The sequence below is a fragment of the Thunnus thynnus genome, chromosome 15 (genome assembly GCF_963924715.1).
Source record: "Thunnus thynnus chromosome 15, fThuThy2.1, whole genome shotgun sequence".
Taxonomy (NCBI): Eukaryota; Metazoa; Chordata; class Actinopteri; order Scombriformes; family Scombridae; genus Thunnus; species Thunnus thynnus.
This window is the reverse complement of record NC_089531.1, coordinates 14,391,644-14,406,803: the sequence shown is the minus strand read 5'-3', so window position 1 is coordinate 14,406,803 and position 15,160 is coordinate 14,391,644. Positions and strand designations below refer to the sequence as shown.

The 15,160-nt window shown below is 38.6% G+C and overlaps 1 protein-coding gene across 1 annotated transcript in view; it reads left to right on the top strand.

Moving 5' to 3' along the window:
• LOC137198838 (CUB and sushi domain-containing protein 3-like) overlaps positions 1-15,160 on the top strand; it is a 381,075-nt gene that overhangs the window by 313,565 nt on the left and 52,350 nt on the right. The window contains exons 30-43 of the mRNA XM_067612808.1: positions 1,002-1,189; positions 2,213-2,331; positions 2,717-2,792; positions 2,974-3,090; positions 6,971-7,084; positions 7,197-7,292; positions 7,698-7,901; positions 8,245-8,369; positions 8,933-9,029; positions 12,569-12,673; positions 12,775-12,893; positions 13,475-13,544; positions 14,133-14,249; positions 14,481-14,690. Coding sequence (XP_067468909.1) covers positions 1,002-1,189; positions 2,213-2,331; positions 2,717-2,792; positions 2,974-3,090; positions 6,971-7,084; positions 7,197-7,292; positions 7,698-7,901; positions 8,245-8,369; positions 8,933-9,029; positions 12,569-12,673; positions 12,775-12,893; positions 13,475-13,544; positions 14,133-14,249; positions 14,481-14,690 — 1,757 coding nt within the window. The remainder of the gene's footprint in view (positions 1-1,001; positions 1,190-2,212; positions 2,332-2,716; positions 2,793-2,973; positions 3,091-6,970; positions 7,085-7,196; positions 7,293-7,697; positions 7,902-8,244; positions 8,370-8,932; positions 9,030-12,568; positions 12,674-12,774; positions 12,894-13,474; positions 13,545-14,132; positions 14,250-14,480; positions 14,691-15,160) is intronic.

The window sequence follows — 15,160 nt, the reverse complement described above, 5'->3', positions numbered from 1 at the left end:
GGACAAGGCATGAACTTGACATCACATCGCTGAGAGTGAAAATATCACGCTACTTGATGAATTAAATAAATAAAATGGATTAAAATATTCCTGCAAATGCAGTGGTCAAGTTCATATTTTGTAATAGTTTTATTAAAGGTCATAATTACTTTATTAACGTTACTTTAACAGTTGAAAGAAATAGCCTAATATGCTTCATAGTCTATATAGGCTTACTGTGGTTCTGATTTATTTCCATGAATAAAAAAACGTTTCAAAAACATCCCCCATCTGATTTTTTTCCACAAATCGCACCCTGTTCAGAGGTATGCCAGTGCTGGACAAATAGAAGTTTCGATAAAGTTTGGAGATTGCCAAAGTCATCGAGATTCACCCTGTAGTGACAACAAATGTCTGTGGCAAATCCCATGGCAATCATTTTAGTATGGTCAAAGTGTTGGATGAACAGACATTGTCAATAACATCCATAGAGCAATCCCCCAAAATTTAAAATGAGTTGAACAATTGATAACAGGTTTAAGAACTAATAAAAAAAATGAGTCGACTTCCTGGTATCTTTCAGACTGCTTCAGCTGCAGTGGCCATAGAAAGAAAATTATCACTCTATATGAGATGATAAAAGACTTCTAACTGCCAGTCCTCTTTTTCTTTATCTTGCAACAAATGCTTGAATCAATCTAAATTAAAAACTGACTTCTGTTTTTAATGTATGAGAGTTTAAAAACCCTTTGGGACTGCAACACTTTTTTTCTGAAAATTGAAATAATAGCTTCTACCATCCAGTGCTCTGAAAATGCTCTGAAAATCTTCTATGCGCTTATCACTCACGGGGACTTTCTGCATATGCTTTCTATTATTAAAAAACAAAAACAACTATGTAAAACACTAAGTTCCTGGTGGACACTCAGTGCTAAAATATTAAACTTGGTCTGTACCTCTGTTGTCCTCATTTGTTCCCTTACCCCTTGTTCCTATTTGCCTTTTTCTTCATCTATTTCTAGTTTCAACATTGAGCCAAACTATGACTTCCTGTATATCTACGATGGTCCAGATAGCAACAGTCCTCTGATTGGTAGCTTCCAGGACAGCAAACTCCCAGAACGGATAGAGAGCAGTTCAAACACCATGCATTTAGCATTCCGCAGTGATGGGTCTGTTTCTTACACTGGCTTTCACCTGGAATACAAAGGTAAAATATTCTGCTAATAGTACCACCTTCCTTATATAAAGTATATAGGACTGGAATAGGTTTAGGAGGGATATTCAAGTCTTTACAGCTTGGGGACTTCTTAATAGACCAGACAAGTTTCAGTACAGTATGATCATTAAATACACTCACAATATAAATCATGATTAGATCACCTGGAAATAGACTCAACACATGTATGTCTTGTTTGATGAAAACAAAACATTAAAAAAAATAGAAAGTAGACACATGTTCCAACTGGGAGTGTTTTTAACCACTTTGTAACTGTCAGATGTTGAAACATGATTTCAATATACTCTGCTTGGTGTAATTACACCAGGGGCTGTTTTCTGTTTTATCTGTTTTTCATAACCAGACTAGCTTTGGAAAATACTCTTAAAGGTTTTCACAGTTAACATGATAGAAAGTTTCAGATGTCTCCTGTGATGACAGGATATCTCCAGAATTTGTTTAGAACTTTCACATTTAACAAAGACGACTACTGTACTGCCCCTAAACACTCTCTACATGTATACAACACCAGTGCCACACAGTTAGCTTCCCACAGTGATGACAGCATGCATCATGCTGATTTTAAGATGAAAAAGAATGATTGCTCATACCAAACTCCCTGTTGAATTAGTGTCTGTTGAGGTAATGTGTCAGAGGGATGAGATTGATTCACCTGCACATAAGAATTAACATTGGCTTCATGTGGACTCAGGAATTAAGTCTTAAGTTGATGCAGGTTGGCCGGTAATCTTTTGGGAGGGGGGCCAAAGCCATAATTTACAAGGTTCATGTAGCATACAAAAGCCAGGGGATGAAGTTATCGTTCTTGCTCCATCTTTGGCAAAGGAAGCTAAGTCAAACAGACTGTTAAAAAGGCCAACGAAATGCCTGCCTCATTAGATTATGGCTAGGGACTGAGTTATTATTAATTTGCCTTATTATTCATGTGTGCCTGTCGCTTTTTCTTTGCCTCATCTTCTCACTCACTCTCTTGATCTCTTTCTCTCTGTCCAGCCAAGCTGAGGGAATCGTGTTTCGACCCAGGTGTGGTTCTAAATGGGACCAGGTTGGGATCTGATTATAAGCTTGGCTCTACTGTCACCTTCTACTGTGAAGCTGGATATGTTTTGCAGGTACAAAAATTGGATGGATGGATGGATGGATGGATGGATGAGTGGTTGGTTGGTTAGTGGGTTGTCTGTTGTTTGGTTGGTTGGTTGGTGGTTGATTAGATGGGTGGTTGGATAGATTGGTGGTTTGTTGGTTCATTGGTTGGTTGGTCTAATGGGTGTTTTAATTGATGGCTGGTTGGTTCATTGGTTGGTTGGTTTGGGTTAGTGGTTGATTGGATTGGTGGCTGGTTGGTTCATTGGTTGGTTGGTTCTTGGGATGGGATATTAGACATTTGGTTGGTTGGTTGGTTGGTTGGTTGGTTAGTTGGTTGGTTGGTTGGATTGGTGGTTGGCTGGTTGGTTGGTTGCTTTTCCTACAGTATTTCTTTTTTCTTCTTATCTGCAGGGATATTCTACTCTAACCTGCAGTATGGGAGATGATGGCAGACCTGGATGGAACAGGGCATTGCCTAGTTGTCAAGGTAACACACACTAAAGCACACACATACTGAAAGAAAGAATCCATGCACACATACACACACAGCTTAAACTTATTTTATTTTAAGTTCAACAATCTGTTATCATCTCTGTATGTGTGTGTGATCATGTGCCTCACTTCCTGTCCTGTCCTTGTGTGTTTGTGTACACATGTGTTGTCTCCAGCTCCCTGTGGAAGTCGGTCTACAGGATCAGAGGGGACTGTTTTATCACCAAACTTCCCCAGAAATTACACGTCTGGACAAACATGTGTCTACTCTATATCTGTACCTAGAGAGTTTGGTAAGTTCATTCATATACATGGTAAATTAAACACATTATATAACTGTTGCAATCAACAAGATTTTCTATGACAGAATACCATCTGAGGATATTTTATAGAATTATATACCTATATGTGTCAGTTGAGTTTGCTAGAGTGAAAACTGCAGTAAAAAGTAGTCATTATTAAGCTAATTTATTCCTTATTCTTAAAAAGAGTTTAAATGCAAGTGCAAAGCGCTCTGAAGTGTAGGTGAAGAGACAACATTTGAGAATGAAACCTGTGATCACAATTTTCTTTGACGTGTTTTGTTTGACATGCTCTTATTGTTCTTCTACTGAGTGAAACAAAGTGACATTAAAACTTGTCTGATTTATAATGGGGATACCATGGAAGCCCCTGAAGGGCCCCTTTGGGGTTTTTAAACTGCAACGAGTATCAGTGGAGATATTGCAGATGATCAAAAGACAGACACTATGATCATTTATTTGATTCCAGGTCAGGGTTTCTTCAAATGAAGTGACATTTGAAGATGAGGCAGTTTTTTTTTTATCGTGCCACGTTTGATCGGTGGTCCTTAAACCAGGCATAATTGATACGTTATGAATGTATGAATATTGTAGGGTGTTCTTCTCATTAAGTGAGGCTGTGTTGGGAATCTGGGGTCATTTAGAGGACATGTGAACCTCTACTGGTCATGATAAGGAATAAGAAGGGTGCTATCAGAAATAGTGTGTAAAAAATCATTGATAATTGGTATTGCTAGTAACATCGTCTGGAACTGTTCATGTTAGTAGCATATACCATATTATTATATTAAATGTCTCTCATACTCTGTAGAATAAAGAGTTAAATTTATGGTTAAATCGAATTTACCTCTGAGTTTAACATTGTTATAACTACAAACAGTGTCAATGTCAAGTATTAAAGTTTATTTTTGCTTTTGGAAATAGTAATTTGACAAAACAATCCCGATTTAAGGTCCACTTACTTGCTCTTTCTGGAGCTTTCAACTGTATCCCAGTTTTCATCAGCACATGTCATTTGCTCACTTGTCATGGAAACAGATCAGTTGACATGCAAATTTAGTAGTTGTTATTATTGTATAGCACTGTTAGGATGTCTTGTCTGTTCTGGCTAAAAATTAAGCATAAATGTTCATTCTTGACATAGTTTGACACCAGCAGATGTGGTTGAGAGCTCCAGAAAAAGCTTGTAGGGATTGTTTTGTAGTATCAAGTATCAAGTATCAGTTTTCAAGATGTGCACATTTACATTTATATCTATAATATCCTATCTTAATACCACATATTGACATCTAAATTATTGGTTGACTGAACATTAGCATGACTCATTGGGTCTGACTTGAGCTTTTATAAACAATCAGTAATTGGTGGATATAATGACCAATTATGCCCTGTGGTGTTATGAATAAATAGCAGCTTTCCCTGAGGCTGTTGATGGTTCCTGTCTTATTATATTTGCGTAGCAGCTTTTGGAGTGTCATCTCCATGTAGACATTTTGACTGAGAGGAGCTAACATTTGGTTGGCCTACATATTGTATGAGACACACAGAAAGCCTCCCTGAACCTCCCACACAGAGTGAGAGACAGAGATTGTTTTGTTAAACAAAGCTTTAGTTTTACACCATGCCCAGATTTTTAAGCAGCTGTCATTCTCATAAAAAATATCTGTAATTTGTGATCTTACATTAATTTAAGGTTATAGGCTCCAGGTTGCAGTAACTTTGCTTTGAAAACTGTTTGAAATCCTTCCACTGGACTGGTTATTAAATGGTTGATGATGTTTCCCCAATCATACAAACTGCTTCTTCAGTTCTATCACCAGGTGGGGAAAACTCTTGGCATTTATCCCCATGGAGATGCCATACCTCCTGTTGAATGAGGACATGGTCGAGGACACCCACTCAGGCAGCTCATCGGGAGGCATGGCAGCTCCACAGGGAACGATGCCCAGGTTTTCTCCATCTGATGTCAAGAGCTGAAGAAGCCTTTCAAATGAATAGTGAAACATTTTCAATCATTTGATAACAGATCCAGCGGATTGATTATAACTTCGCTGGACATGTTGCAACCTGAGTGACTGAACAGATCTACTGGGTGTATATGACTGCAGAACAGAGGAAACTCACTACCAATAAGTTGTGTGGTTAACTCAGCGTGGGAAAATACTGCTGTGTTCACTTGTGTGTGTATGTGTGTGGCCTTGTTTGTGCGTCTTTGTGTGCTGGTACGTATATACAGTATGTTGTCCTTCGTTATCTCAGTGTGAGAGAAATCCACTGTGAGACCTTAACAGTGCGTAAGCTATTCCCCAGTGTGTGTTGATGCTTAATGACTCTGTGTGGGAACGCTGGTGCATGCGTGTCTTCCTGCCTGAAATCTGTGCTGTTTTGAATGGTTTCAACTGTGAACTCATCCACCTGCTCTGCAGTATGTCGATATCACAGTGAGCAATGATGGAAACCTTAATCACTCTGATTTCCTTAGAATCTATACACAGTGGGAGCTTTTAGCTATTTTTGCTGACAAGCTGAATCTTGTCATTCTTTATGTCCACTCAACATCCTACTACTATACACATCCTGATGTACAGCTATGAAAGGGCAATAAGACATGAGTAGAAGAGTTTTAATTCATCTACCCTAGAGAACTATACTCTTTTGACGATTTGTTTGATTGTCAGATTCCCTTTCACACCCACAGGAACAATTCAGATCCAATAGGAAGTCCCCCCTGCTCCTTGTCATTATTTTAACACGAAAATTAGATTTTACATAAAAGCACAGTCAGAGCCAGAGCAATGCTGTAGCAAAATGCGGATCGTGCTTGAAAAGAACTCCCACAGAGAGAAACAGCCTTGTACAAAGTGACCAGTGACCTTCTTATAGCCGAATATCCTTGGCAATGTTCAGATTTAATCCTTTACACCTCAGCCTTTGGGGCCAGAGAGGCGGAGAGGGAGAGAGGGAGCGAGGGAGGAAGAGATGGAGAGGTGATATGTGTGTGTGTGTGTGTGTGTGTTACAAATGTGCTGCAAACAGATTTTTATTTATACAACTACAGCTACTGATTTTCGACTTATGATTGGTTTAAAGTCACAATGATCATCCAAGACAGAGAGAATTGTACTAGTTTGAGCAAATACGGGGGCCTCAAGCCTCCAGGGGGTTCTCTAATGCTACCTGCCACTACAGCTACACTGTAAAATTCATGGTTTAGCAGCAGAATCTCCAGCTATCACATGGGATTCCTGGGTTTGATTCCTGGTTACTGCTGCAGTATTTTGACCTTTTATCGTACTGAAGCAGAGTAAAACAACTGTCCTTACAACTGTAGCATGTCATTAAGGGCACGGTGCTAAATTCCTTCCTAGTGGGAAATACAGGATTGATTTTAAGCCAATGTAAGCCATCTTTGTGGGTCTGTGGGCTAGCAGTACTTGTAATATAGGTTTGACAGGCCACCACATGTGTCGTTTACTCTACCTGCTCAAATATATAGTGGAGGAGACAGAAAACTATCTTGTTAAATGGCATATGTTGATAAAAGTAAGTAGAGTTTGGCCAACACTTAGATTTCCTACTAGCTTGACAACACGGATTTGCCATAGCCAGCAGACAGAGAGGTGTGTTGGACTAGCCCATGATAAAGACAAGGTGATGTTTTGATTATGAAATGTCATGATATGTCATTTTGTGCCAATAGTTGACTTCAAATTTGAAACTGCAGCTTAATAAAATTTAAATGAGGTATTATAGGTTAATTGTATCATTTGAGGGTCAAGTGCAGACAGTGGCATGGAATAATAATTTGCCACCTTTCAAGTGAGGTTAACCTCTCTCTTTATCCATCTTTTTTTCCCTTTTTTGTTCCCAGTCCTCTTTGGTCAGTTTGTGTTGTTCCAGACATCTCTAAACGATGTGGTAGAGATCTATGATGGGCCCACTCAACAAAATACACTACTGTCATCTCTCTCTGGGTCCCACTCTGGTAAGGATGGCTAGATAGATGGATACATGAGCAAATGGATGGACAGCCTAAATGAGTTCTAACTTTATTGCTGTGTTTTTACCTCCCTCTATCTCTCTCTCTCCCTCTCTAGGTGAATCTCTCCCTCTGAGTTCTGGTAATCAGATCACCATCAAGTTTACTACAGTCGGACCAGAAACTGCTAAGGGCTTCCACTTTGTCTACCAAGGTCAGCAAATCAAAAGTAGCCAAGAGGCTAGGTCAATGAAATAGTAATTTATAGTTAAAGGACTACATTTATTGTTATTAGTAATAGTAAGAGTAGTTGTGTGCAGTATTTCAGCGAAATCTGCATAACAGTAATAATCAAAAACAGCAATTGTCAAACTAATAAAGTAGATTTACAGTAGGCCTCTGGGTTTGCAATACTGGCTTAGCAGGTGTACTTCATGTTGACATTTTCATACAAATTTCCTCCGTCAAAAAACCTTGAGTTACAAGAGTAATAAGGGTATTTCATATTGACCTATTTATATATGACCTATATGACCTTTTATACACAATACCACAGTTTAACTAATAATCTGCTGACATTGGTATGTTTTAATAATTGTCATCTTATTACATTTACCAGCTGTACCTAGGACCAGCTCCACCCAGTGTAGTTCAGTCCCTGAGCCACGCTTTGGGAGACGTCTTGGCAATGACTTTGCAGTTGGCTCCTTGGTGCAGTTTGAGTGCAACCCTGGTTACGTCCTGCATGGCTCTACTGCCATACGCTGTGAGAGTGTACCGGACAACCTGGCACAGTGGAATGACACCCTGCCAACTTGTATAGGTATGTATGAATCCAGAAAGTAAACGGAAGACATGTTTTCCTGCTCAGAATGCAGTAACATCATGAAATGCATTATTATTAATAATATATTAATGGACTCTCCACTTCAAAAACAATTACAAACAAATAAAGACAGCCCAAACACAAATAGTATTGTGGCCTGCCTATGCTAGAGATGTCACATAGGCCTTTTTCCGTCTCCCTCTCTGCAGTGGAGAGACTTAATGCAACCCACCTTCTCCTGCTCTCTAATAACTCGCTGACAAAATGTTGTTTTAACCTCTGCTTTTCTCTTCTTTCTGTACTCTTCTGCTCGGCATGTCTGCTCACCCTTCTCTCTCAGTTCCCTGCGGGGGTGTGTTGACCTCTCGTCGCGGGACCATCCTTTCACCTGGTTATCCAGAGCCGTACGACAACAACCAGAACTGTGTGTGGAAGGTCTCTGTTCCAGAAGGGGCTGGAATACAGGTAGCGCTTGTCACATGCTGCTTCCTGGCTGACCTATGTATCATTGGCTTAAAAGCTGAGCAGGCAGGATGTCAGAGAAGATAAGATATTATTAGAAGGATGAATGGATGGATGGTTTGTGAAAGAGGGAGCATCCAGAGATAACTAGATAGGATCTAATTGTGAGAGATAATGCTTGATTCCGTGAAGCTAAACCGCTCTCACGGACAAATGCAAAGACAAAGATGACTCTGACACAAAATGGAGTCTGTTAGAAATGTTTGGCAGACACCTCAGAACATTTAGTTTTTCATCAATTTAATGATTGTTTTTTGTAACACACAGCCCTACCTCACATCTTATTTTTTTTTTGGTTGTTTGACAGTTTCATTGAAAGTTGTGTCTTTTAAGATACCATGTATTTTACTCCCTTTATGACTTTGTTCTTAGAATAAGCACATTTGTTCATTTTACTAGATGCATTAAAATAACAACCTACGTGCTTACAACAAAGCCAACCAAACAAGAGCTAAATAAAAAATCTATTACTTTCTTACTTACCGTCTCATTATCTGTCTCTCCAGATACAAGTTGTGAGTTTTGCCACTGAGCATAACTGGGACTCTCTGGATTTCTATGATGGTGCCGACAACCACGCACCAAGACTGGGCAGCTACTCTGGTAAATATTTCAGTATTTTAAAGAAGAGTTATGCATGTAAATGCCATTCTTGCCAAAATGTAACCAGGCAAATCAGCAATTTAAAGAAACACAAATTGCATCAGATTAGCAGTTTTACGGTAGCACATGGGTTCTTTGTTACTAGCTAACAATATAGTTACTGTCCACTAGAAATCACTCATACAGTACAATTAAGAATGAAATTGCAATTATGGAAGTATTTTTAATAGCTTTTTTTCAAAAATTAGCTCTAGATTATAGGTGATCAAAATATATCAATCATTTATCACTGACAATCAGTTTTGCAAATTCATCCAACCTTGTGTGAACACTTGTTGACATCTCCTGGTGAAATCTTAACAAAACATCTGCAGAGAAGTTTATTATGTTCACGAAAGCTAGAATTAGGGTCACCTATTCTACTGCCCAATTGAGATAGCAGCAGTTAATTTGGTAGTAACTTGTCTGACTAACTGAGAGTATACAGCTGAAGAACATTTAACATCTTCATTAAAACAGGCCTGTCGCAACTGCACAGGTTAGGTGTGGTGAAATAATAATTTCAAAGCCAGGGGCCCTGCACAAGCAGTCACACTCTATTGACTATATAAAGGAGAAGACATGCTGTTGTAACCTGATCACAGCAAATATATCTTGACAGTTAAATGCAATCAAGTTCAAAAAACACTTCAAGTTGTCATGTTTTGAGACATGTGGCTCCCTGCTAAGATTACACTTAGAGCTGTACTGGTCCCATTCTGCATCTCCCAGCAGGGGGTGAGGAACACATCCACTGACATTTGCTCTTTTATCTGTGATTCATTGAAAGACATATGAGATGTGTTTGCTGCATAGCTAATTGATCCTCTTACAATCTAATTCGCTACTGGGAATGGATGTTTCCTAAACAACCTATGACATCATCTGTCAAACACACGCCTTTATTTGAAAGTTGAAAGTGGACAGAGAGAGGAAACAGGAGTAGAGAAATGCATGACATGTAACAAAGGTTCGCAACCAGAATTGAACTGCGGATGTTGTGGTTGTGTGGTAAATAGGGCTAAAACTTGTGATTATTTTCATCATTGATTAATCCGTCGATTATTTTCTCAATTCATATATTATTTGCTTGATCTATAAAACATCATAAAACTGTGAAAAATTACCACCACAAAATCCTAGAGCGCATGGTGGTGTCATTAAATAACATTTATTATTTTGCCCAATAAACAGTCCAAAAGCTGAACATATTCAATTTACTATGATGTAACACCAAGAAAAGCATCAAATTCTCACATTTAAAGTTGAGATGAAATCAAAAATGCCTTTTTAACCCTTTTAGATCACATCCCTGGTCATATTGTGCACCTATTTAACAATATATGCCAACAAATACAAAAAAAATCAATTTCTTTGTATTCTCATATCAAAATCCAATCATGTTGTCTTCCTGTAAAACAAGATATGTCGTCTGCTCACATTGGCTTGAACCAACCCATTTCAATCAATAATATCATGACATCCACCCATCAATCAATCTTCAACTTTTAGTGGTACAGAGCTAAGATTCACTATGACACACCCACTTTTCAACATTATAATCAAATTCGTCCTAACATTATGTCTCGCCTGTCTATTGATCAGGTGATACAGATGTTAGATACTCTCGAAATGCCATTTCATCTGGACCATCTAATCTTTGGCATTTTCAGGAGGCTACCAGGGTGCATCATGAATTGACATTTTTAAATGCTCCCAAATTTTACTGAACAATGTTGTTTTATCTTTTAGATCATATGCTTAATATTTACAACTGAATAAAAACAACAACATAACTACAACAAGTATAAACTGTAATTGCCAGTGATGTATCTCTATGATCAAGCTCAATAGCATAAAACACAAAGTTTACTGCTCTGTTTTACTACTTTCCATGATTGTTTTGCGGTTTTGTAGCTTAGCCCTTATCTATATCAGCTGTGTCAGTGATATGTCTTGTGTGACAGCAAGAACCTTTCAATTCACACAGCAGCAGCAGCCCTGTCCATTTTTCCATGATGTAATTCTTAAAGCCTCTCATCCAGAAAATCCCAAAACTGAAATTTTGGTCCATGAAAACACATATCTAATGATATCAACTTAAACATTGTTGATATATGTATTTATGTTTTCCTTCCATAGTTCCCACATACATGGAGAATGAAAACTCCACACTACATTTTTCCTCTAATTTTTTCCTGCAGAAAGAAATTTCATAAAAAGTGAACTCCACAGAGTACCAAAAAAGGCATTTTTGTGACCTTAGTGTGACCTGTCTGGACGTCAGCACTGACTACTACTTTGGATTCATTCACTCGTGTAATTCAAGGAGCAGTCCAAGGGGGGAGTCAGCATCTTCTGTGGTTTCTAATGCTGCTTTCAAGGAAGCAAAGTCATCTGGTTATCTGCAGGTTGTGTTAAATAATCAATGGAAGGGCTTGGCATCTTTATGAGAATCAGGATAAAAGGTTATATTATACGGTAGGCAATGAAATGACCAAGAAACCGATTCCACTTCTTTACACTGTAAAATATCATTGAGTAAATACATGCAGGGCAATGATGAAACTTTTTTACTAGGGTTAATTACAACAGTTCATTAATACTGTCATATATCCCAAAATAACTATTATGGTTAAATCCATACAGTTAATTATTCATAATCATTCATCATTTATTACTACAGAAAAATCATTTTTTATTTTCCGTCATGATAATGAATGAGATTTTCCTCTGGAATGTGAACAGGACCAGCAGGGGGGCGGCAGACTGTTCAAAAATCTGCTAATTAATTCCCCTCAAACCAGGCAACCAATAACATCCATTAGCCTATTTCACTGTTGTTTCACAAGAATGTCTGAGCAACTTTGCAAGTTTTGCTGACACATCTCACACTGAACAAAAAAAAAACAGGCTGTCCTCACAGTTAACTGGCCTTGAGGAAAATATAAAACTCCTCAAGTGGCTAACATCAGGAGAAGGAGCAAGCCAAGCCAATGACATTTCCACTGATAAGGAGATTAGAGGAGGTTAATATTCCTTTACATTAGAGTGCATCATCCATTATGTTTTTTTTATTGTGAAAACCCCTGACAGAGATACACTGTTGAACTGTGCCAGCTTTGCTTCAGTTGTGCATTACAGTTTTCACTTTGTATTCTGCATTGCTACACTAAGTAGGTCAAGCCAACATTTGAAAAGAGGTTTCAAATAAAATAGATGTCTGAAATAAAAGTAAATCCCTTCTACCTCCTTCAAGAACATTTCACAAACAAAAAAAAATGTGAAAATGTAGGTTTGGGAAGCCTTTGTTGTTTCTTTTGCTGTCAGATAACTAGGATCAGTTGCTTTTAAGCCTCAGCTGAAAATTGAAGAAAAAATGTGATCATGGTCCTCTGTTGCTCTCTTCCTCTCTCTCTCCCCCCTCTCTCTCTCTCTCTCTCTCTCTCTCTCTCTCTCTCTCTCTCTCTCTCTCTCTCTCTCTCCCTCCCTGCTTTCAGGCACCACCATCCCCCCTCTCCTGAATAGTACATCTAACAACCTCTATCTCAGCTTCAGCTCTGATATTAGTGTCTCAGCTGCTGGTTTTCACCTGGAATATACAGGTAGGATGCTTGTCTTTATGGTTTTGTCCTTGGCATATGCTATATACACATAATATTTACTGAAACTTTTATAATCATGTTTATTTAACATTCCTTTTAAGCTATCGGTCTAGAGTCATGTCCAGAGCCTCAGACTCCAAACTATGGAATAAGACAAGGAGACAGATTTATGGTGGGAGACGTTGTACAGTTTTCATGTGAACAAGGATACTCTCTTCAGGTAAAATACAACCCACAGGATATCATTATGTACAGATTTATAGCTCAAGAAGCACAGATACATATTGGAGAGCAGCCATTTCAGATACACAGAACACACACATGCACTACAACTCTCAGTTATTTAATGCAAAGTGACTGCCAGGAATGTACTGTATGTGTAATCATTAAAGGCTGCTCAGCTTCTCTGATGTGGTGCCATTTACTCTTTTTATCCCTTGGCTGCACAAACCAAGTACAATTTAAACTGTAAATCAGAAGGAAACCCCAATCTCAGGTGGTTTCCCCAGCTCTTGCTAAACATACAACTCTGGTATGGTTTGCACAACTCCTGAATAATGTATGTCTCTAGTGTGGTCTGCCCAATTTCTGTGCAGTATACAGCACTAATGGAGGTTTGACTTTCCTCACGACTAATATACAGCATTACATTACTGCAGATCCGCAGCTTTTATACAAATGGTTCCAGTTCCAGTCACTGCAAAGCATGAACTATTACTTTTAAACCCAATTATTTAAAGCTCAACTGGGGTGATTTTCCCAACTCTCATGTGATAATTGTGGTTGCTTTTATATTTCTAGGGAAATGCCCACATCACTTGTATGCCCGGACCTGTTAGGAGATGGAACTACCCTGTACCACTATGTCTTGGTAGGTGTTTTACAATTGTACATAGTTCGTATACAAACACATACATGCATGCAATGTGGCATGGATATACTAAGATACTGTACATGCAAAACCTCCGTGCTGCAGAAATGATGCATGAAGTCTCTCTTGCCTTCTCCAACTCTCTGGAAAATAAACTGTTTGATCAATTTACTGTTCTCTGATGAGCTGATTATTTAGCATTCTGTGCAGAATATGATTAAGCTCTTAAACTGATGCAAAGCTAAGTCACAGTCTGCCATAAACACACACAGTGTGCCAAAGCATCAGCATGCATCGAAGCAAACTAGAGGAAGCAAGCCCTGGACACACATCTACTTGTACAATGGTAATTTATTCAATAAGGGAATTCATTAAAGCCTCAGAATATTAATGCTTTATTCAAAATGATGCAAAATGTCGAGTTGAAGATACTCAAGTGTGCGGTCAATAGCAGTGTCTTTAAAAAAAGAGAAGCATGTCTGCTGTACTCCGTGAGGTCATCCTCCTGCTTTTGATGTGCTGCTTTCAACACTAAACCACTGTTTCCTCTTTTTTCTTTCTGTGTGTGTGTGTGTGTGTGTCCACCAGCCCAGTGTGGTGGGTCCATGACAGATGTAAGTGGAGTGATTTTAAGTCCTGGTTACCCCGGCAACTACCCCAGTGGATTAGATTGCACATGGACAGTCAACTTACCTGTCGGATTCGGTATGAAACACTGTCAACTTTTGACTTATTCGGTTCTTTCTGTTTATGTCTCCCTTTCATGTATCTACAGTATCTGTTTATTGATTTATTTAATTGCTCACTCACCCGCATACTCAATCAGTGTAGGTGGCTGCAGTTGAAGTTCACATGCATCAGCATTTATCGACAGCTTCTCTGTCTGTTAACCTTTGCTGATTGCTGTAAATATCATAAACTGTTTTTCTTTCTCAGGTATCCATCTCCAGTTTGTGAACTTCTCCACTGAAGCCATCCATGATTACTTAGAGATCCGTAGTGGAACACTGGAGACCGGCTCGGTCATTGACCGATTCAGCGGTCCGGTCATCCCAAAACCTCTGTTCAGCACCACCCACCAGACCAGCTTTTTCTTCCACAGTGACTATTCACAAAACAAACCAGGGTTTCACATCACGTATCAAGGTAAATGTTGTCTTAACTGCAAGTTTCACTCCAACATCTTGTTCACTTGTACACCGATCATTTGCTAAGCAAAGAGAACAAAAACAGACATCTGACTGTGTTGCTTGCTTAGCTGAAACAGCAGCTGTTGCCAACCTGGAAACGTGTTTCATTAGATTTAGACGACTGACTGTGACTTCATTTCTCAAAGGCAACTAACAACAAAATGATGTACTTTTTCAGCCAACAATAAAAAAAATATGTCTTGACTTCTTAACAAATAACAAGGTGCATACACATTCTCATTTTTGGATTAATTTCAGTGATGAAATAAGATGAGTTTCATATTTATTCTATCTGGCTCTAAAAAGGTTTTGAGCATATATTTATTATGACAAATCTTGTAGATAACCTAAATTTGTTAAGGCTAATTCCATTAATGTGCAAATTACAGTGGCTGATGAATAATAGCTTTTATCTCTTGACAAGGA